This window comes from Asparagus officinalis, chromosome 7 (assembly GCF_001876935.1).
Source record: "Asparagus officinalis chromosome 7, Aspof.V1, whole genome shotgun sequence".
Classification (NCBI taxonomy): Eukaryota; Viridiplantae; Streptophyta; class Magnoliopsida; order Asparagales; family Asparagaceae; genus Asparagus; species Asparagus officinalis.
Genome location: NC_033800.1, coordinates 48,167,637 through 48,191,675, shown reverse-complemented (window position 1 = coordinate 48,191,675; position 24,039 = coordinate 48,167,637). Strand labels below are relative to the sequence as shown.

The 24,039-nt window shown below is 36.4% G+C and overlaps 1 protein-coding gene across 1 annotated transcript in view; it reads left to right on the top strand.

The window, feature by feature from the left end:
• The window catches only part of LOC109848755 (phospholipase D zeta 1-like), a 32,385-nt gene that overhangs the window by 6,231 nt on the left and 2,115 nt on the right, over positions 1 to 24,039 (top strand). Inside the window, 14 exon segments of the mRNA XM_020418408.1 lie at positions 1,027 to 1,197; positions 1,930 to 2,103; positions 3,984 to 4,226; positions 4,329 to 4,445; positions 8,363 to 8,502; positions 8,657 to 8,806; positions 8,924 to 9,080; positions 9,179 to 9,697; positions 10,103 to 10,213; positions 11,627 to 11,773; positions 11,856 to 12,053; positions 13,193 to 13,294; positions 14,576 to 14,707; positions 15,766 to 15,831. Of these exon segments, the coding sequence (XP_020273997.1) occupies positions 1,027 to 1,197; positions 1,930 to 2,103; positions 3,984 to 4,226; positions 4,329 to 4,445; positions 8,363 to 8,502; positions 8,657 to 8,806; positions 8,924 to 9,080; positions 9,179 to 9,697; positions 10,103 to 10,213; positions 11,627 to 11,773; positions 11,856 to 12,053; positions 13,193 to 13,294; positions 14,576 to 14,707; positions 15,766 to 15,831 (2,427 nt within the window).

The window sequence follows — 24,039 nt, the reverse complement described above, 5'->3', positions numbered from 1 at the left end:
TTACTTATGACTCACTTAATTTTCACTGTATGTGTGGAAAATCAACTGACAGGGAAAGGGCAACTTTAAGGGGTCGAACACTAATTTCTCTACTTAAAATATATGGCACCCAATCCAAATTGAAGATCCATAATGTTGGATGTGACGTACAAATATAAATTAAACAAACATTAAATAGCAAGTGTTTTCTGACGTGTTACCCATTCTAATGCCTCTGAATTTAAACTCTGAGAGCTCTGTGGAGATGTCCATTTATTGGCAATCTCTGTGTTTACTTGCAATATAGATCAAACATATAGAAAATGTTTGGTTATTGTTTCCATGTAGTTTATATCTTCTTTATCACATCTATCATGTATCTTTAAGTGTCAGTCTTAGCTCCCTGATACCATTAAAAGTGTTCTTGCTTGTATCTCTGCATGTTTGCTTCTGCAGGTGTATGTGTTTATGTATGTATACATGTGTAGGTATATATGTAAATATGCATGCGTGTGTATATACATCTAGGCACATTTGGTTCTTCTTATAGGCTTATATCTATACTGTCCATATGCACGTGCTCACTGCTCACATGGATTTGAGGACACTATTCTTCAACCATCAGTCTTGAAAGTTCTCCGCTCTTCTTCAAAATTACATACAGTGAATGATCTTCATCATGGCCTTGATCTCAAAGTACCAAAAACCTTTTTAGAACAAGAAGAAGAAGAAGAACAAAGCCTTTATGCCGAACTTTTGAGCCCTGCTAATTTCATTTATTTCAGTTTTTACCCATGAAACAAGAGGCCTTTTTATCATGTTTTCAGCATGTTAGTTTCTAGTTGCTTTTCCCGAATTCTTTTCTGGAGAGTAACAGAGACAAGTCTTCTTGATGTTGTTCTCCATATAAGGCATAATTTTAGTGTTAGAGATACCTATCTCTTTTTCATGATATGATTGACCATGAAGCTAACCTATGTGTGTAGGATTATTACTTTCTTGGCATCTTTGTAGTTATCAACTTAATTGAAGGTATACACTCCGCAGGTTTGTAAGTTTCTGGAGGTCTCTCGGTTATCTTTTGTGCCGGAGTACGGACCTAAACTGAAAGAAGATTATGTTACAGTGAGACATTTGCCAAAGATTCAGAGGGCTGGTGATGGTACGAAGTGCTGTGCTTGTCATTGTTTTAGTTGTTGTAATGACAGCTGGCAAAGGGTATTGTCTTTTTTCCTTTGCTTATTTTACTCGCTATTATAGTTTTTGTATGTTAACTGTGATTAGTTTGGTTTTAATTACTAGTTTAATTTAAATTCTATAAATAGTTATTATCTTAAAGAATCGAGGAACCCTAAATTCCCAGATTTCCAGAAAAGCTTCCGGCAAAAGATCTATTCCTGCATTAGCTTTGGACAATTATGTATCATGCCTTAGGGGCAAGTACACTATTATCAATGAATTACATGGACCATTATTTACAGAATTATTCACATGGTTGATGCTCAATAGATCAAGAAAACTTTGAAGCATGAACAGCATCCACAAGGTGGTTGGTTTTTTTTTTGTGTAACAGCGTGCTTCATCTCACTGATGTAATTTGAGTCGCTATCTTGAGGTAGCATGTAATGGGTACTTTGGAGGTTCTTTGTTGCATAAACACTATGGAACTTCTTTTTTACTTCCTAACCAGTCTTTTAGGATTTATGCTGCACCTTCCCCTTTTCTGCACATTTTTTGGCCAAAAGTCAACCCCAGATTATATGTTTGATACTTGATTGCTAGCTGATAATAAAATTTTGTCAAGCTGTTCCAGTCTTATGCCATTTTACTGAAAAGACTCAGACAATGATGGCAACTTCTTGGTTTTATTTAGTTTACTTTGCAATCATAGTTTCTCTACTTAATGTCATTTGGTTCAGCCTGATGGATGAAAATAATACTCTTGTATAGGTATGGGCTGTACTAAAACCAGGCTTCTTGGCTCTGTTGGAAGATCCTTTAAATCCCAAGCTCTTAGATATCATTGTTTTTGATGTATTACCACCATCAGATGGCAATGGAGAGGGCCGCGTTCTTTTAGCAAAAGAGGCGAAGGAACGCAATCCCTTGCGATTTGGATTTACAGTAAGTCTCATTATATGTCTTTGAGTAGTCACCACGAAGGTTCCACCTTGTAGGCATGCAATGGTATCTATGATGATCTTTTTCTGGATTTCTTTTTGTTACGTTCGGATCCTTACCAAATTAAACTCAGGAAACATGTAAACATATGTGCATGTCAGCCTATGCATTTAACCTCTTGGTGTGGGCATATTTATTTAATCACTGTCAGATGTGTGATTACTCTTTCTTATGTCGTTAGTCCATTGACAAATTATAACTTGTTGAATGGTTTTCTTACTGTTCCATTATAGTTCTCTCATACTACTTATGTACATAGAATTAAGAGACAAGGGAATGGGGTTGGCAGTAAATAGATACACGGGTTCTTGAAGAATTTAAGGTAGGGATATGTTATCGAGAGCGGAAAGCAGCACTGAAGTGAAGATTAGGTTGTTACATCCCTTTGGCTTCTCCTGGTGACTCCTACTAAATGAATAGGATTCCATTATAATGCGTACTGTTCGCACCAGAGCCCCTTACAAAAAGTTTAGACAGATAAGAGCTCTTTCATCCCCTTCAGTCGATAAAAATGAACTTTGTGTGGTCATCGAGATCATAAAGGAGCCAATGGGAGCTGTAAGCTGTTATTTCATATGAATAACAGCATAATGAACTTAACCTAAGAATCACTTCGTCCCTGTCTCCAATTTGCCTAGAATATACTTCAGTCTTCAATCATCATCCGCACACATGACATCAGATCATTATGGGATGCTTTCTTGCTTTTATTAAATCATAGGTTATTAAAATGCTCACTTGCTGATTGTTGGAAATTTGACATTAGCGTGAAATAGTCTTTGTTTCATGTCATTCATGAAATTACAGGTCAAATTCGTGTTCATAGAGGCGCTTATTGAGACTTGTTATTTGTGTCCTTTAGCCAGTAATGGGTGATCTAAATGATTATGATCAATTTTTTACCACCCATTTATTCTTCCTTTCTCCTTATTGGTCTCGATCCTTGCAATACAATCGACTCCTATCAGTCTTTTGAATGAATTCCCTCTTTCCTTTAGATATTTATGACCTTCTGTTACAAAGAAATGAGATATCCTTCTTTTAGATATTTATCCAACTAGGCTCTTCCTCTTAGTTATATGGCATGGTGCTCATGTTTATAGTTTTCTGGGCTAGAGCGGCAACGACAATAGCAGCAACAAAACCACAACAACAAGAAACTCGCAACAACAACAAAGCCTACTCTTGCATTCAGATCAGTTCTGTTCAGGATTATCGTATATATCTTAATTGCTTCCACCAAGTTCCCTTAGGCCTGCCTCTAGTTTCCCTTGCTCCATTAATTAGAATCATATAACCTTTTTTTTCTTTCTGGAATAGTAATAGGAAACTGACACAAAGTAACAATGTTGATAGCTTCTATTGGTCACTCCGCTATGCTCCACAATCACATCCTTTTTGATAGGAAGCTGGCATAAACGGACAAGGTGAATGATGATAAAAGTGAGGTTTGCCTCTATTTTCACACGTCTAACTTGTTAGTTGGTCATTCACTGTCCTTATTTGTAACATTGCTGAAGAAATAAAATTACGTAGCGAGCCTCTTTCATCTGTTATCAAATATGTGATTAGTTTAAATTGCAGTTTTTGTAAGTCTACATAGTTATATTATGAAGTTGGAAGCATTTTTTTTTAAATTGTTATTGTATTTATGATTATGTTAGTAATGTTATATGATGTACTGTCGTTGACTGATTTGAACTGTTTTAACTACTTTTGCTAGTTTTAGTTGTATCCTCCATTTTTTACATCTTCGTATTTTTTTGCTTCTGATGAATATTTCATTATTTTACTTAAATCTCTAATTGACATTCATTTCAAAGGTATCATGTGGGAGCCGGACCATTAAGTTGAGAGTGAAAAGTAGTGCTAAAGTTAAAGATTGGGTTGCAGCAATAAATGATGCGGGTCTACGACCACCCGAGGGCTGGTGTTCCCCTCACCGTTTTGGTTCTTTTGCTCCGCCAAGGGGGTTGACGGAGGATGGCAGTCAGGCCCAGTGGTTTATTGACGGTCAAGCTGCCTTTGCTGCTATTGCTTCTTCTATTGAAGAAGCAAAGTCGGAGGTTCATATCCTTGTTCATTTTAGTATGCTGATGCCAGTTATCAATTAATAGTTTTGTAAAATGTTGATTGGCAGATCTGAAATGATAGAAAATTATATGCAGATATTCATTACTGGCTGGTGGGTATGCCCTGAGTTATATCTTCGACGTCCTTATAATGCTCATGCATCATCTCGGCTTGATTCCATGTTAGAGGCAAAAGCTAAAGAGGGTGTACAGGTACTTTCAGCATGGCCCCATACCAAGTATTCTTCTTTCTGTTTCCACTGTGGCTCTTTTTGTTCCTTCGACCATGATTGACCCAGAACTGTTTGATGCTGTACTCATGATTAAGTTTTCTGAGTAGGTATATATGGTCTGTGATCATAGTACCCTTTCTCATCTTTCGTTAGTAACTTAGTATAGATGAAAGTCTGATGTTAGACGCTGAATAATGAATAGTCAATAATCTATGTATGAAAAACATGCGAAGGAACACATGCTTAGACTATAAAAGGATTCAGATGATCCATGGTAAAGTGATTAATCATTTTAAAGCTTCATACACAAGAGGTACGTGATCCTTCCATCATTTAGGTGCGCATGAGAGGAAATTGAATATCAATTAATGTAAACAGTTCTTAACCAGTAGTAATTTATTTTGTGACGATCTGTATGTAGTCTTCACTGAGGAGCCATACACTATACTTAGCTCTTATGACTTGAAGGGGCATATATGTTGCATTTGAATAGTTTTCAAAAATCTGAAAAGTTGACTCCGCATTCTCATTTGGAGCGTGCAACCGAATTGCTGGTTGCAAGGGAGTTATTTTTTTTGGCAACATAAAGGGAACACGAGGTCGCATAATTATCTGGGAACGACAAAGAAACTTAGGACATAATTCCCAATTGCCCAACTGGGGTGAGACAAAAGTGGCTTGTGAGGGCAGAATCAATCATGAATAGAAGAGTAAAGATTGCTTAACTTGAACCTACTCAAGTGAAAATAGAAATCAAGATGATGAGCCAATAATGTGTTAGATATTACTGCCTACATGTGCACTCACCCATGAGCTGGGAAACAATTCCTTGTAGGTAAATAAAGAGAATACTTGGTTGACAGTGCTCACCCACCATACCTCACCTAAAAAATGATATATGCCAAATTAGTGATTAGATTTTTCTGGAGCCCTCTCTTTAGCAAATAGTTTCTTCAAGTTGTTGTCAGGTTGATCATCGGGTATAAATTTGGTTTATCTTCGTGGTAGCATTGCCCCATAGGCCTATATGATAATGATCTCCGGTACTTGCTTGTTGTCGATGAGGTCTGAAGGTCAAGACCTTTGTGTTCCATCAAGGGGTGTTTGAAACTAAATCTATGTGTAATAAATGAAAAATGGTTGCATATTTGGACATTGCAGAAGAACTTTGCTAGAGTACTATACACAGGATACACTGTAACAACTAACAAGTGAGGACCCTCTGTATATATCCATATTTTCAGGTCACTCGCAGACAGTGGAGGATTCAGGAATTCTATAAAGTGGTGTCACTACATGATTAGCAATTAAAAAAAATTACAATTGTCTACAATGTTTTTTCATATTTTTTTTAAAAAAAGTACATAATCACACCATTAATAACCTATCAAATACATCGTTCTCAATATATGTTACTAATCATGGGTGCCAAATATATCGTTCTCAATATATGTCACTAATAATGGGTTTCTTGTTTCGAACTTTGAACTGGAGGATGAGTCTTTTAGTGAATAAATTTCAGAAAATTGCCTTTAATTTTTGGTGTTCCTCTGATGATCCCCATAACTTTCAAATTGTCGCAAAACCGTCTTTAAGTTTTGGAGCTCTTAGTAAACCCCCTTCAACACCTCAACTTTTTTTAAAAAAAAAAAAAAAAAAAAACTGACGGCAATAACCGCTGTTTCCACATGTATGGGTAAAATTACGCTCACAATATTTTTGATGAGGTTCAAGCTTTTTGGAGGTTTCTTGGAAAACAATGAAAGTTTAAGGGGGGTTTCTAAGAAAATGAAAACTTTAGAGGGGTTTTGTGAAAGACCAAAGTGGGGTCACGTGACCCCACTTTGATCAAGGTGGATCCGCCATTGCTTGCAGAAACCTTGCAGATTTCTTTTATCCAAAACTAACATGTGTTTTATGTTACATGTCACTCTCCAAACAAACATCAGTTACTAACAAATCAGTTATAAAACTGAGACGTGATACCTGGACACGACTCCTGTTATCAAGAGGACTTGTGAAGCCTAGCTCCTAGCTCCAGTAAACTCCATAAAATATACTTCGAGACATGCTATCAGTAAACAAGGACGTTACATTCCAAATCCAAAAGTATACGATATATCAACTCCCAAAAACTCTTTAGTATCATCAGATTCTTACTCAAATGTATGTAGTAAAACTCATTCTAGAGACACTACTTTGTTACCAATATATAGCTAGATGAAATTGATTGCAAAAAAGACTTTTGGTCATGTCCTCAAGCTCAAGCACAATTCATCAAGCCTGGTAATCTGAGAATGTTACTTATATTTGGAGTGAGCTTTCCACATGCTCATAAGTTGTATATATTCAGTAATGTATGAAACTGAAACCATACATGGAGCAACATAGTGTCCAAACTAGGCTTTTATGATAAATATGAAATATTTTAAGACCATCTTCTTGCATGGAAGTTACTCAACATCACACACTATATTGATAACTAAACTGCCTACAATGGTGATCTATCTAGAAAGGTTGCCTATCCTGGCACTTTGCTGTTTACGTTATATACTTCTGCTAGACTGCCTACGGCGGCATTCTGCCCCTGTCTCCCTTGATAGGCCAGTGACTTGCTTAATTCTTTGGTGCACACTGTTATCCAACAAACAATGCATTGTATTCCTCAGTATGATCAAATACCATGTCATATATACAGCCTACAATGGTAAATCAGTCTTTCAAACATGCCAAGGTCAATGGAATTAATGCATGCTGACGATGGCTATCTCTTAAAACAACTTTGATACTTGTATAAGATATAATATAAAAAAAATTTATGTTAAAATGAGAGGCAAATAAATTAAATATAAATTGTTTGCAATTCAAGTTTCTCATGGCTCTTCAAGAGTTCCTTTTAACTCTTCAAGAATTTTTTCCATCGAAATACTAATTAAATCCTAACTGTCCCTCTTTTTTTCTCTTCTTCTCTCCTTCCACTTTTTCCTGTCTTTTCTTTTCCTCTTGCTGCTGCTCCTTCCTTCTCTCAGTTTCTTCTCTCTCTCTCTCTCTCTCTCTCTCTCTCTCTCTCTCTCCCTCTCTCCCTCTCTCTCCCTCTCTAATCCTTTTGTTGATACGTTTAAGGACAGGGAGAGCAGGTGAGGGAGAGTGGGGGATTGTATAACCATCTTCCATCTTTTACTAACAAGACACGTGTTTTCACCAAAAGATGCCACCTCCACATACATCCTCACCTCCATGTTAAGAGCAAATTTCATTCCCTATCTCCATGCTACCTCCACCTCACGATCCCTCATGGACACATCATTCTCGTTGCTTTCATGGAGCCACCTCCGTCTACATCCCCGCCACCTCATTCTTACTCAATAGGACTTGTATCGTCCTTTGTTGTCTTCATGCCACCACCACCTCTACATAACCCACCTCTATGCAAAGGACAAATGTCCTTCAATATGCCACATATACACATTAATTATCCAGTGGACACATGTCCATTAATTATACATACCACCTCCTAATTTTGAATTATCGTACATCCTTCATTTTTTATATCATGACACCATATTAATTGCAAATACTTATTGCAAGATCAAAGAATATGATCTAATTTATAATAGATCAGTAATTAAAATTTTGGGGCATTACACTACATATCTGTAATACTTAATCGTTCTTGATCCTGGATATGATTTGTAAAGGCAATGTTCGGGAGGCCAAATCTGTCTTTTTTTTTTTTTTGGTGGGGCAGGGCGGGGGGCCTCGCGACAAGCTGGTCTGTTTATATTTAGTACCGATTTAACTTGCAATGATTATCAAGCTGCATGAATTTGTAGTTTATGTATATGTTAATTTACTTTATTTGCTCATACTTGTCGATTCATGGACAATAATTTGCAGATCTACATCCTACTTTACAAGGAAGTTGCCATTGCCTTGAAAATCAATAGTGTGTACAGCAAGCGAAAGCTACTTAACATTCATGAGAATGTGAGAGTTCTACGTTATCCGGATCATTTCTCAAGTGGTGTTTACTTATGGTATGATTGTTTTCCAGATTACCAATGTCTTTCATAAAGTTGTTTCTACCAGAAGAAGAAATATATATTATTTGACCTGTGTGTATGCATGTATATTGTTTCTGTAATATATTCCACACAATTATACTTATGAAAAAAAGCTGGTTAAGTCTAGGTCGCATCATGAAAAGATCGTGATCGTTGACAACCAAATATGCTATCTGGGAGGACTTGATTTGTGCTTTGGTCGGTATGACAACTCCGAGCACAAGGTTGGTGATTTTCCTCCTACAGTTTGGCCGGGAAAGGACTACTATAATCCAAGGTAACTATGTGAAATTTTCTATATGATCTTAGGGACAGAAATATCTTCTGAATTTTGCAAGAATTTAAAAAATTGATCCTGTAGCTTATATTCTGAGAAGTCTTTTGCTGTGCATAGGGAATCTGAACCAAATTCTTGGGAAGACACAATGAAAGATGAGCTGGACCGTAAGAAATACCCTAGATTGCCTTGGCATGATGTCCATTGCGCTCTATGGGGACCACCTTGTCGTGATATTGCAAGGCACTTTGTACAACGCTGGAATTATGCAAAGGTAGATTTTGCATTTGTTTTGTTTACTTAGATAGTCGCTTCTTTTTAAAATCTGAGGTTGAGTTTATATTGTATTTTTTAACTTTTTTCTGTCATCAGAGAAACAAAGCACCCCATGAACAAACCATACCCTTACTTATGCCTCAACACCACATGGTTATTCCACATTACATGGGGAAAAATAAAGAAACTAGTGTGGAGAATAAGAAACAAGATTCCAGTCATAAAGACATCAAAAGGCAGGATTCATTTTCCACGAGTTCATCATATCAAGACATCCCACTGCTTTTACCTCAAGAACCTGATGGACTATCAATTGCAAATTCAAAGGCGAATGGGGACTTGAAGCACAATCATCTGGATCATCCAAGTAAAACCAATCATAGCTCTTCAATTTCCTCAAGGAAGGCAAAAGGAGGGGAGTCCGTTTCAGATATGCAGATGAAAGCCTTTGTGGATGACAATGGTTCTACTCAAACTCAGAGTGAAGCACAGCGTGATGTGGTTGCTCAGTCAACTGCGGACAAAGAATGGTGGGAAGCACAGGAGCAGGGTGACCTAGATGTTTCTATTGATGACGCTGGTCAAGTTGGACCTCGCACACCATGTAGTTGTCAGGTTGGTATTTACTAAATTTTTATTGAATCTGTGAACTGGGAATAATCTGTGAATCTTAAGCGTTATTTCAAGTTTTTTTTTTCTTCCTTCTGGTCCCATGATTCATTTCACATTTTGCTGGAGTTCCTTATTTATCATTCTATAATTCCATACATGCTCTGTAGCTTCATTTTCTTAAATTTCACAGATGCGCCAATACACATCATCTTGTCGAACAGTTCTTTTTCTTGAATAAAGTTGGTGTGACGTTTTATTTGACACCCTCAACTTAAAACAGAACTTATGTTATTGTTCTTCAAATTTGCATGATATAGTGCTTTAGTGTATGCTCTTATTCGGTTGTTCATGAGTATAACTTTAATGAGTTTTATGGACACTAATTTTACCGCAATCTACAAATTGCAGGTTATTAGAAGCGTGGACCAATGGTCTGCTGGAACGAGCCAAACTGAAGAGAGCATTCACAATGCCTACTTTTCTCTTATAGAAAAAGCAGAACACTTCATCTACATTGAGGTTGGCTTATTTAGATCATTGTGCATATATTTAATTGCTCAGAATCGGAATCTTAACCATTAGAGGAAGCATTAGGCCGTAAGACTTTACATCAGTTGAACGCTATTTCACTCCAGAAGATATTGTCCATGTAGATTCTAACATACGCTACGAACCTAAGTTTTTGTTACAGTACTACTGTTCTGTTATTTTATCTTTTTCTTATATCCTTTCGATAAGTAAGGTTTCCGATGTGTAAGGCCACCCAGTTACATTGATGTCTCAAGAAAGCATCAACATAGTTGTTTGAATGTGTACTTAGCAGAAGCTATTGTATAGTTGGTACTGTTGCTACTTTCTTAGCAATTTTTCGAAGATCATTTTGACTTGATCCAGAATTATCAGATTACTCATGCTATAATCTCCAACTTTTTGTCTTCTGATGCAGTTCTCTTACTATGTTGACACTAATATGACCTTTGTAGCATATGATTTATTAAAATGTTGTAGTATCAAAATTAACTTGATTCTTGTGTGATTCATGGACATTGTTTTAGCACTAGTATTCCTGGTACATGCAGTTCACATAACAAAAAAGTTTATTTATAGCTTTTAGTTTCTAAATCTATAAATAAAACAGTGCTGTGTTGAGATATTTAAAATGATCTTTGAGAAAAACATGCGAACTTACATACCTAATCATGGATCAGTTCTTCTTCAGAACCATATATATGTCAGTAAATGTAAAAAAAATTCACTCTCTCTTTTCTCTCACAGTAATTCCCTCTCCTCTTCCCTCCAAACCCCAACCTCTGCTTTGCCCTTTCTTTTTCAAGTCTTTAACCTTTTTCCTCTTCTTTCCCATCACCATTTCACCCTCAACCCATATTCATATTTAGATGGGGTATATTGTTGCTTGTAATTCTCTATTTCATTCCTGTTAACTGAAAAGCAGCTTCCCTTGAAATACAGTGGCAATCACTCACCACAAACACTATTTCTCCCCAAATCAGTCCACCTTCCCGCTCAGTCTTCTTTTTCTAACTTGAAGGATGAGGCGATTGATGGAAAATCTAATTTGGATATTTAAGGGATAATAACAAAAAAGGAATCTGGTTAGGCTATTAGAGTTGAAAAAGAATAGAAAAAGCTTGTCTAAAGGAGGGTTAAAGAGATGTCAATGCTTACGTAAACGTATTAATGTTATACCATGGTTTAATTAGAAACATGTGCAAGGGACTTGAATAAAGGTTGATTGAATCATGCAATTTACCAAATATTGGAATCTGAAAGTGGAATATCACATTGCACCTTTTTTTAGCATTATGTATCGCATATAAGATGTCCTTGCGAGCAGGAGCACTAGATAGATGATACCATTTTTCAACTCGCATTTGCTAATTGTTTGCTATCTCCACTGGTGACTTTTGCCAGAATCAATTTTTTATATCAGGTCTTTCAGGAGATGATATAATAAAGAATCGTGTCTTAGAAGCGTTGTATAGGCGAATCATGCGTGCAGAGAAAGAAAAGAAGTGTTTTAGGGTTATTATCATTATTCCCCTGTTACCTGGCTTCCAGGTAATTTTATCTTTTAATGTTGCTTCTTTGTTTCGTAGAAGTATCTTGTTCTCCCACCTTCACAGAAGAACTGCTGACTCAGGGTGGCATTGATGATGGTGGTGCTGCATCTGTGAGGGCGATAATGCACTGGCAATACCGGACTATTTGCAGAGGGCCAAATTCAATATTGCAGAACCTTTATGACGTAATGGGGCCAAAAGCACATGATTATATATCTTTCTATGGTCTCAGATCATATGGAAAACTTTGTGACGGAGGCCCTTTAGCTACTAATCTGGTGAGTCACTGGTACCATATATTCCAGTATTTGGTATTGGTCACAGGACTTGCCTCTTTCTGGAGTCTTAACAATAATTTGACTTCTGGAGTTATAGAAAGAATTTCATCTGATCCGTCTATGTTATGTCCAGTTACTTCAGTTGGCACTGGTATTATTTGCATATTTCCTGCAGTGTTTGGTATTGGTGATGAGACTAATCTTTTCTGGAGTCTTGATGATAATTTGACTTCCGGAATTGTAGAATAAGTTTCATCCAATCCACCTATGATATGTCCAATCTTTCAGTTCTGTATGGTTCTTTTGGTTTCTTAAATGTCTACAGATCCTTGGTTTTGCATTAGCATGGTCAACTATCGTCTCTAGCTTTTTCCCCCTTCCAACATGATTGGGTAGGCTCCGAGGGAAGATTGAACATCTTTTCCATAGACTCTGAACCTGTTGGGATTCCTTAGTTAAGTTGCATGGATACTTCTACCATGACGCCGTACCTGGCACGTATCAGACACGGACACTTTAGACACTCTTTGAATATATGCATACACTTATTCGGAATATATGCGTAATTTATTCGAACGTGTATCCTGCACTTCCACATCCACTTTCTGAAACCTGTTGGACAAGGGTTGGGTTCATTTCAACCCATACTCAGTTTAGAACAAGATTTCAAATGGTCGTTTGCGTGTCTAGTTCAGAACTATGATTTTAGCCCATATGTTTCAGCCGTGTACGTACCCTACTTTTGACAAATTTGTCGTGTCTCTTATCCACACCCGCACCCATAACCATACCACACTCAAAGCTATGTAACTTAGTCCCTTAGTTTACATGCAACATTCTTGCCAACTAAACGAATTGGCGATGAGAGCCCCCTTAACTTCTTGAAGGCAATAGCTTTAAGTTAAAGAAACCTACCTTAGGTTGCAGCTCTGAATCGTACAATCAAGGAGAAAGTCTCCTAAATTTTCCCAGATTCAAAATAGATCAAGGGGGAATTATGATGTATTGACATAGGAAACCATATTTTTCTCTTAGTCGCCAATTGTGTTTATTAGGATGCACCGTCACTGTCATTACTATATTTTATTATTATTGCTTTTATTTGTATCATAAATGTCATGTTACTTTGTGCCTTGTAGGTGTATGTCCACAGCAAATTGATGATAATTGATGATCGTATTGTGTTAATTGGATCGGCTAATATAAACGACAGGAGTTTGCTAGGATCACGGGACTCTGAGGTACCATTCTTCTGTTATACATTCATCATTAGATATTGGGAGCTTTTGGAACTCTGTATTACTTTTAGCACTCAAAACAGTTATTCGCTTTGTTTGATCTAGACTAGAATTTACTTGGTACTCTGTTTTAATTGTTAGACTATTTTGTTTTAATTATTTTAGCCAGATATATGATCCTTATCAATCTCATTTTATAGAATGGAATACATTAGTCCATTTTGCTGACTCGAAGTCAGTTTCATGTAGAACAGATGGTATTTACTAAAGTTTGATACTATTTTCCATTTAAATCAAAGTGAAATAACTTTAAACTAAATAATGTTATACCAGACTGCAAGCGGTAAACTAAATATTCTTATGGGTATTGGTGCATAGTTTAAGGTATCTCTCTCCCTTTTTTTAATTATAAGTTTTATTTTTTATGAAAAATAATAATCTTAAACTGGACTTGAAAATTGGCTGTATTCTCTGCACAGAATAACAGATATCTTTGTTGTACTTAGGAGCATCCTACAAAATACTGATTTCCTGAAACATTTATATTGCAGATTCCGCAACTTTTGATGCTTTAATGGCCTTCCATAACATGCACACACAAATGCATTATCTTACAGACTGCATGAGCTAAAGTAAACCTATTAGATGGAAAAAGATAAGTCAGAAACCGAAATGGGAAATCATGCAATCCATCCAATAAGATAATTGACTTTGATTGAGTACTTCATTTGTAAGAAAGTAGTTTCGATATGTGCTTTTCTTATTTGGTGCTTGTTAGTGTTTTACTTCAAATTACTAAACAGAACCTGTATATACTGATGTAAGAATTCATCACATCAGAAACATCTGTTTTGTTCTGACTGAAATTACTAGATGTATGTGTCACATACCATTAACACATTAATCATGACATATCAAACTTTTATTTTGACTGAATTCAACAATGAATAACGATCCGCATAGCATGTATAAGATCTTGTGTGTTCATGAGGAGTGGCACTAAGATCTTGTGCATTCATGAGGAGTGGCACTATGTACACTATGTATTGGAATGAGTTCAACAGCTCCTTTTTATGAAGGAAATTTTTTGTGGGTATATAATGAGGGTTAATTGTATAAAGCAATAACACATTTTACCTTTAACCGAACAGGGTATGGAGTAGCTAAAAGTCTAATGCAACTTTAGTAGTTTGCTTTGACTTTTAGTCACTTGTTACCTGATTTTGTCCTCCAGTTTTTTAACGTCAAATTTATCTCCTTATAGTGAATGTTTTATGTGTGCAGATTGGTGTGCTTATTGAAGATAAAGATTTTGTAGGTTCATTTATGAATGGAAAACCATGGAGAGCTGGAAAATTTGCTCTTAGTTTACGGCTTTCGTTGTGGTCTGAGCACCTGGGCCTTCGTCTTGGAGAGGTTGGTATCTGAAAATACTGCTATGACTTCAACTCAGGGGATCACCATAAGGAAGCACATGACTTTTATCTGTTAGTTTCAGTATTAAAGAATAAGTCGGGTTGCATAGATGTATGATTACATCCTAATTCATTGCATTGCTCATGTTAGGTATCTCATCTTTAGCTTTTCCTTTTTACACTATATGCAGTGATAAACAGATATTGTCCAGGCTATTGCAGCCAGTTTAGTTTTTCCACCCATTTCATATTTTCTTTCTATTATTCCTTGCATAATTCTCCCTTAGTTTCTTCTTTCATATACAAATGTCTGTTTTATCTCTGTTAAAATTTTCCTTTTGAACACTCATCCTTATAAGACGTTTGCGGTTCCATTTTCTACTATGAAAACTGTTATGTTGTCTGAAAAATATTGTGACGTCAATAATATATATATGAAGCAATCTCAACATTCCCCCTGCATGTGGGCCATTGAGTCTCGTTGAAGGGCCTCTAGCAGGATCTTCTCTTGGAAAAGCAGTATAACAAACCTATTTTGAAATTCTGATACTGGGATTTGAACCTTTGGGCACTTTTAGACCCCTTTATTCTGGTATAAGCCAGTAATCATTTGCCACCAAAAGCTTAAGCTAAAGCGTTACATGTTGAAAGTGTTTATCAAGCGTACTTTACAGTTATAAATTGAGTCCTCTTTGTGATTAATCCATTGTGCTTTGACTTCACAGTTAGCGTTTCTTCCAGTGTGATCCTCTCTATGCCACTGTTTATGACATTGACCTATTTTATGCTTTCTGTACCATCCTATGCTCTCTCATCTTCTTTCTTGAAGCTGGTGATAGGACAAACTAGTGAGTCAGTGTTTCCATACTTCTGTTAGCAGTAGAAGTCCCAGTCTTCATGGTGTAGACAAGCAAGTTTTATTTCTATGTTATTGTCGAATGATGATCATGTTCAGCGTGTTCAAGATGAGTGTTTAAAAAAAGATGTCATGCTTAAAATTTTTGAGCTCACTAGTACTTTAATACTGCTTATATAACATTTCCTTCTAAATCTTTTTAGGTTAATCAAATCAGTGATCCTGTGGTTGACTCAACATATAAAGACATTTGGATGGCTACAGCAAAGGTGAGAAAGCCAGAAACTCCCAGCAAATTTTTTTCCTTACCTCTATGTATCTCGTATTTTACATTTAGCCTCTTAAATAGGTAAGAAACAGCAAGCACTTATAAATTTGCAGGTGGAACAAAAGAGTAAGCTAACTAATATTGCAATTGTACATTAACCTCTCGGACATTTCTTAAATTCATTTGTTTATTTGAATGTTTCTACAGAGCACACATTTATATTTTTATAATATTTATATGACACATATATTTATGAAATAACATTATTATATTCACCTTACTGTGTCCCTGCACCCTGTACTTTCACTATTTTCCATGTTGCGTCTTTGTCATGTCATTTTCTTGTCCCGCATATAGCTATGCTGCATTGATTGAGAGATCAAGAATAGGGGACTAAGAATTCCGTCTGTCCTCCCATTATGCGCTCAAGCTCGTTTTTTGAGTCCAACCCTCAAATATGGACCAGATCCTCGTCCAGTGACATGTTGCTTACTTCATATTGGCCTTTCACAGGATACACGCATGGTCATGTAAATTTTCATTTTGTTGAAATAGAGTATTGACTGGCAAACAATTTAAAATGAACAGAAGCTCAAAATGGATCTTTCTGCTAATATCCTTTCTTGTTTCCTTCCCACGTCTTTCATTGTCGCACTTAGTCATTCATTGAACGTGGTGGGGAAATGGATGTATTTGTGATTTGATGTTTGAGCTAGTTTAGTAAGCAATGTTTTAAAAAGCAAGCGTCTAGCCTGCCTAGGTCTTAGTAGCACCTAGGGGAGCGTGGGCCTGCCTCTTATGAAGACCGCACCACTGAGGTCTTGGTCGTGATTCCCTCCACTACAGCCTCTACATTCTTTCAACCTCTTTCAAACTCCTCCGGCCTCTTTCGCTAACTATGCACATCTCCTCCACATCCTTTTGACATCTAGAAAACCTCCTCCATGACCACTTTAAAAAGAAATAAATCCACTTAGGCACCTAGGCACTAGGCACCAGTCCGCCACCTAGCAGAGACCAGTGCTTTCTATAACATTGGAATTTATTATCAATTACTGTAACTAAAAAACAAAGGAAAACGCCTAGGCAAGAGCCTAGGATCCGACGCCTAGGCTGACTAGCGTTTTTTGTGACATTGATTTAGTTTCTTCTACATGAAAAAAGTCCAATTTTTCTCCAAATCCTAGCATCAAAATCAAACCGCGCATACAAACACAATTAAACTGCTTCACTTTCACCACTTTCACAGTATTGAGTGCTTTTAGAAAAAATAAAAATAAATGGATAGCAGGCAGTCTTTTTATACCCGACATGACCTCGACCAGACCCTGACCCGCTTTAACAATTACACACCTTTCGCCTTTGCTTCCCAGTTCTCTCTACTGTGGGGCTGTTTGTTTGGCTAAAAAAGAAAGGAAATCAAAGAATAGGAAATTGATTTCCTATAATAGGTTTTTTCTTGTGTTTGGTTGACTTCTTAAAAGTAAAAAGGAGATGATATGAGATGAGTTGTCACCATATTATTGGATGATGTGGATGATTTTTTAAGAAAACTTATTTTGAGGTTGTTTGGTTGGCTAAAAAAATAAGAAAATGAATTATAAGAAACTTATTTTCTAAAATAGGTTCTTTTCTTGTGTTTGGTTCATTCTTAAAACTAAGAAAATAGATGAGATGAGATAAGATGAGTTGTCATTATATTATTGGATGATGTGACTCATACTTAAGGGAACCAATTTCCTTGTTTTTTTTGAGGAAATGGATGGAAAGAAAATTTTAATGAGATGAGATGAGTTGTCACCATATTATTGGATGATGTGGGTGATTTTTAAAAATGAGATGAGATGAGATGAGATGAGTTGGATGATGTCACTCATTTCTTGTGTTTGTTTTTTTTTTTAAAGTAAGAAAGGTAAGAAAGGAGATGAGATGAGATGAGTTGTCACCATATTATTGGATGATGTGGGTGATTTTAAAGGATGGAAATTGATGAAAATAATATTTTAATGATTTCCTAGGTAAATTTCCTTTTCTTTGATTTTAAGAAACCAATCAAACAGCCCCTATGTTCCGAACCCAAAAAACCCCTACATTTCAAATTCTCTACCTCCAGTCTTGTCTACCTTCTCTGTCCACCTCCACCTCGACAAGTCCTCTTGTCCAATGAAAAATCTTTTTCTCCACCTTGTTCACCTCTTTTTCTCCGTTGAAGCTCGTCACAAATTCATGTGAAGCTCTTTCGTCTCTGAAGCCTCCTCGACAAGTCCACCTCCAGCAAAATCATCAAATCGTGAATGCAAAAAACCTTAGACCCCCAAAACCATCTCCATCTCTAGTAATCTCTGCTTCTGGCAAGCTCTTCACGTGACGACACCTCCTCTTAAGCTCCCTCCGTGTTGGCAGCAGTAGCATTGACACGACATGTATACTTTCAATTTTCACATTTTTTTTCTAATTTTCTTCTACTTCTCTCAAGTAGTTTCAATATGCTACTCTAGTACTCTTCTTTGGGTTTGAACTCGATTAAGTATTTTTGAATTTTTATCCATATTAAAATTTTTAATAGGATTTGCACAACTTTTTTCCTTGGCCCTTTCTCCCGCTTTGAACTGCTTAAGCACCCAAAAGCCTAAGTGGTGTCTTGCCACTTCATTTTGCTTTCTGCTTTCTACTTTCTACAATCTTGCTGAGCCCAAGGAGGATGTGGTTGTAGAATCTAAGAAAGATGTTTACATGATTGAAGGGAAATAACATCTTATTGTGACGCCCCTATTTTCACACATGGCTGCAATCCAAGGTGAACCCAGAGATGTCAAACCTGTCATGCACCCACACTGTGCAATAACATGTTTCACCAATTACAGTAATATCCTCTAGTGAAATCAATTATGAGTGAAGGTACAAAACAGGCAAAATAAGGAAAAGTAAATACAATAGACATGATGTAGAAAGATATATCTCATAAATGATATCATGTCTGAACTGAAATAAACTGAAATACATCTGGAGTCTGAAATAAAGTAAAATGTCTCAACATGAGTCAACTGAAAATCGTACAAAGGCATCTAGCCTTTACAAATGGAATACAACTCTAATGTCTAAATAGTGAAAATAAATCTATGGTGGAGTCTCTACTAATAAATCATACGACGACGACTATGCCAGAAACTCCGTCATCCTGCGGCTCTCCGGAACTCTGAGCTGCCTGAAAGGAAAATTTAAAAGAAAAAGAACAGCAGCAAGAGCGTCAGAGCGCTACAGCAAGTTCACCTCCATCCGCCCCTAGGGGAAGGGCTGCTAGATGTAGTGGAGGCTCTATCTATTAAGCATAGTCTACCTAGATCATTTTCCATGTCTAATGGAATTAATAGTTAGAAATTTACAACACGAGACGTAGTACGTCGAGCGAAATAACCCAAACAGGAAAACCCTCATGTATATACCATATGTCTCAAATTGTAGATAACTAAATATTAACCCCGGACTAAGAATGGGACAAAGCAATACAGGATAATAATGATTTCATAATGAACATCAGCATATGTAAATCTCATGTACTCGCAAGAACAAGGTATCTCAGTCATATATATGCCTCAACAAATAAGTCGTTTCACTTTTGGTGTCCACCCAACTCAGGCTATCATATAATCGTCATGATGTAATCTCATGCAATATTCTGATTCATCGCATTACCATGCGCATTAGACTACCCAATCAGTATCCTAAACAGTGTACACGGCTCATTAGTCTCATCGCGATCTCAGTGCGTAACATGAGTGCGGGACGGCCTACCATATAGGTATCCTCAAAGACGGCTCACAAGCCTCATCGCACCCACGTGCGGACGGACTGCTAGAAAAAGCATCCAAACCCGACTCAATGGCCTGTACAAATGGAATATCGACGCACCACCCCACATAGTACTGAACTGAGTTCATCAACGATATCCATCTCGTGTATAAACTATGTATATATGGTATATCGACGCACTATCCAAAATAGTACTGAGCTGTGCCCATCAACGATATCCAATTCATGCATGTAAATAAACATCTAACTCAAGTGTAATCAACTCAACACTTGTCAAAATCCCCTTTTCAAATACTCATGTGTACTGCGATACTATTATTGTGCGTTCATGTCTGTACGTGTGTCATCGTACGGCTCGAACCACGCGTTCATGATTTAAACGTACAAAAGAAAATACCTCAAACAAAAGAACATAAGTATCGTATTCGTGAATAGTACCGTATGCATGAATAGTAACAGTACTTATAAATAATAACACTACTTATGAATAGTATCCATATGCGTAAACAGTAACATGTATGAATAGTATCCGGACGTATGAATAGTACCATACGTATTAATAGTAATAGTACCCGTACTCATAAATAGTAACAGTACTTATGAATAGTACCGTACGTATGAATAGTAAACGTACTTATGAATAGTACCGTACATATGAATAGTAACTATACTTATGAGTAGTGCTGTACATATGAATAGTAACTGTATTTATGAATAGTATCGTACGTATGAATAGTGTCCGGATGTATGAATAGTACCATACGTATTAATAGTAATAGTACCCGTACTCATAAATAGTAACAGTACTTCCAGCGATAGACATGTACGTATAGTTCTAGCTAATAATTAGGGCTGAGTATGGTTCGGTCCAAACCGAAAAAACCGACCCGAACCGATCCGAAAAATCGGTTTTATGATTAAGGCGGTTCGGGTCGGTTTGAAAACTTTTCAACCCGAACTGACCTGAACCGACCGAATATAGTACAATACTATCCATTCTGATCTCAAACCCTACTCGACCCGTCCCCAAAGAGTCAAAGACTCAAACCCTAAACTCATTTTCTGAATCATTATGAGTTGAAAACAAAGAGTCAAAGACTCAAACCCTAAACTCATTTTCTGAATCATTATGAGTTGAAAACAATATCATTATATCAGTGTTTAATGCTTCCTAAACTCATTTTCTGAATCATTATGAGTTGAAAACAATATCATTATATCAGTGTTTAATGCTTCATAAGCTCCTACTTTGTTGATATCTTTTTTTCTTTAACATAGTTTGTTGTTTGATAAGAAGTTTGATAAAGTTAGAACCGAACAAACCGAACCGAACCGCACCGAACCGACTTGCAACAGTTCGGTTCAGTTTTGAATTATAGGCGGTTCGGTTCGGTTGTTCAAATTTTGGTAAAAACCGAACCGAACCGACCGTTGCACACCCCTACTAACAATATCATGTTTTTAGGAATTTGGTCTTATATTCTATTCATCAATTTTCATCAATATCATGTATATTCATCAATTTTTATCAATATCATGTCTTTTCATCAATATCATGTATATTCATCAAGATCAAAATTTACTGGGGATGGGTTTGGAAAGAGATGAACTTGTCTTTATTGATCTCTGAAATTGGACTCCATATCCGTTCATTTTCTCCGAATAGCCAAAGTCCCTTCTATATTTTCCTCTCTTTTCTTCCTCTCTGTCTTTTCTCTCTCTCTCTCTCTCCTTTCTCTCTCCCTCTTTCTCTTTCTCTTTCTCTTTCTCTCTCCCTCTTTCCCCTTCTCTTTCTCTCTCTTCTTTCTTTCTGCCGTGTGAGAAGAGTGAAGGGGAGGGCCCCTTTTTATAGGAGAAGAGAGGAGCGGGGTAGGTGGGGGTAGGTGGAGAGAAGAAAAGAAAAGGAAAAATAATAATAATATTTATAATTTTATATTATTTAAAAATTGAGTTTCAAATCTCCGTTCTCAGAAAGTAATAAAAATTTACCCACAAGACCGTCTCAACATTCTACGATCAATGGTATAATCATCATATTTATCTGATCAATATAAAAATTATTAAAAATACAAATACGACAGATGCTAACGGACTTGATACCGTCTCAAAATAGTATTTCAGCCTCCGTTGTCAAAACGCAACGAAACTTTAACCACCGCACGGTCTTGACATTCTAAGATCAATGGCGCAAATTTCGTGCCCATCTGATCAGTAGAAAAATTACTAAAAATAAAATAGTATCAGTTTTCAGTAGACTCGCGATACCGAGGCTGAAACTGCGAATCGATCTCAAATGATTCCAATCTGATCCATTCATCCCAGAATGATCACTAATCATAATAAAATTCATTTATTATCATTTATAATAATATTTTTAAAATTTTCGGGGTTTTACACTTATAGACCGGCAACTAAGAAACAATGAGTTCAAAAGTTAAGTTTAGCTGAGATGAGAATGTTAAAATGGATAAGTGGCAATATGTTAAAAAGATGGGAGAAGAAAATACTGCAACATGGGATGTCAAAGGTTACTTCAGTGAAGAAAAAATGAGTTGGATGGTTTGAGCAGATCAAATGACACCTATTAAGTAGTAGTTAATGGAGCAATGGGGGCTAGAGGTACTTTCGGATGAACATAGATTAAGACTGTTAAAAGAATATGATAGTTGTCAATTTAATCCAGGAGATGATGGTTACCAACCTGGTGGCATTAGGTAGCCTATTCCTAGGAGTTTGCGATACAGGCTCTCTTTTCCTAGTGTAGGTTGAATACTGAAATATATACCAACATCAAGTCATTTGAACTTGTATATATCGTCTATATATTGCTTGATATTTTATGCGTTTGGTGTAGCATAGTGCAGCTACAAAGCCTTTCATCCAATTTCTATTACAGGCTAAAAACCTAAAATTTGGGTGATAATTAAACTGGTTTACTGGGTCATTAAACTCGAATGCCATCTTAGCTTATCTGTGCACATCTAACAAATATTTAACATTTTTGTTTTTAAAAGGATGAAATTTCTAATTCAAAATCTGTCTTAAGTCTAGTTGTGCATGTGTAAATACATGTGCTTGAACATATTGTTAAGTTTTTTACAATAAGTCTAGTTGTGCATGTGTAAGTACATGTGCTTGAACATGTTGTTAAGTTTTTTACAATAAGGGTTTTCCCCCCTTGTTTCGTAGCAAACATAGTTTTAAACAAATTTCCGCGTTATTATTAGACAGACCAATTAGCTTTTGAACATAGTCATTCTTCATTTATCCTTTGTTTATGCAGTATGAGAATTTTTTGGTGATCATAATACCCACATGCCTAATTTTGCACCCAAAAGATTATCCTCCATATTGTATTTCAAAAGAATGCAAGTAATCTGGTGTCTCCAATTAATAGTAAGTCAAGACTTTTTCTTTGGCTTTTTTCCTTTTCTGAAACATACAATAACTCAATTAAATGTCCTTTTCTTTGATGCTTGCAAACTTTGAATTAATGAAAACAGAAAAATGTATCAATTTGATTTTTCACGTCTTCTCTCCAGCCACTCTGGAACTACCTATGCATTTTTGCATGTAAATCCTCCGAAAAGTATATTTTTCTTTAATATATTATATGAAATAAAAATTCATGATGCATGCACACTATTCTAATGTTTTATACACATGCATGCATGTACCAGGAGCTCGTGAAGGTGTCCCAAAACCATAGATGTCGGGCACATGGGATGCGGGACGCTATAGCGAACCGCGATCCGGGTTCAGTCGTCTTGTATCCGTAGTGGAACACGACCCGGTTCACCAACTCCAACAACCCAATTTAGGATTAAAACAACTAAACAAGTTAATTTTTGTGAAAAAATAACTCTTTTGCAATAGAATAAACAACAAAAAATGTGAGAAACTAAGCAAATAAAGTATGCATATCGTAATTGCAACATGATGCTCAATGTTCTTTTACCCTATCTGATATCAGCTAGCATATTTATTAAATTTGACTTTTGCAAAACCTTTGATTCCTACGTTTAAGAACCGAACCTAAAACGTCCACGTTCCCTAGCGTACCATATAAGCCTATCCCCCTTGTACTCAACTCCTAATAAGTGGTGTACCACGCTCCTATTCCCGTCCCGTGAACCAAAACGAACTGGGTTTCATGTAACTATGCCCACAACATTTCCTTGTGCTTTTCTTGCTTTGTGCCCTTTGCCCTCTCTCCATCCTCAATAATGTCGTCCATTTACTTAGAAGTGCTTGTACTAATTTGTTCTGTCATTAACACTAATAACTAGAAATAATATTTGCTATTGCATATAGATATGCCTGAAGTTGTTTATTCTGTAGGTAAATTTCACAAAACCTCCCCCAAGTTTGGTCATTTTTTAGATAACCCCCTTAACTA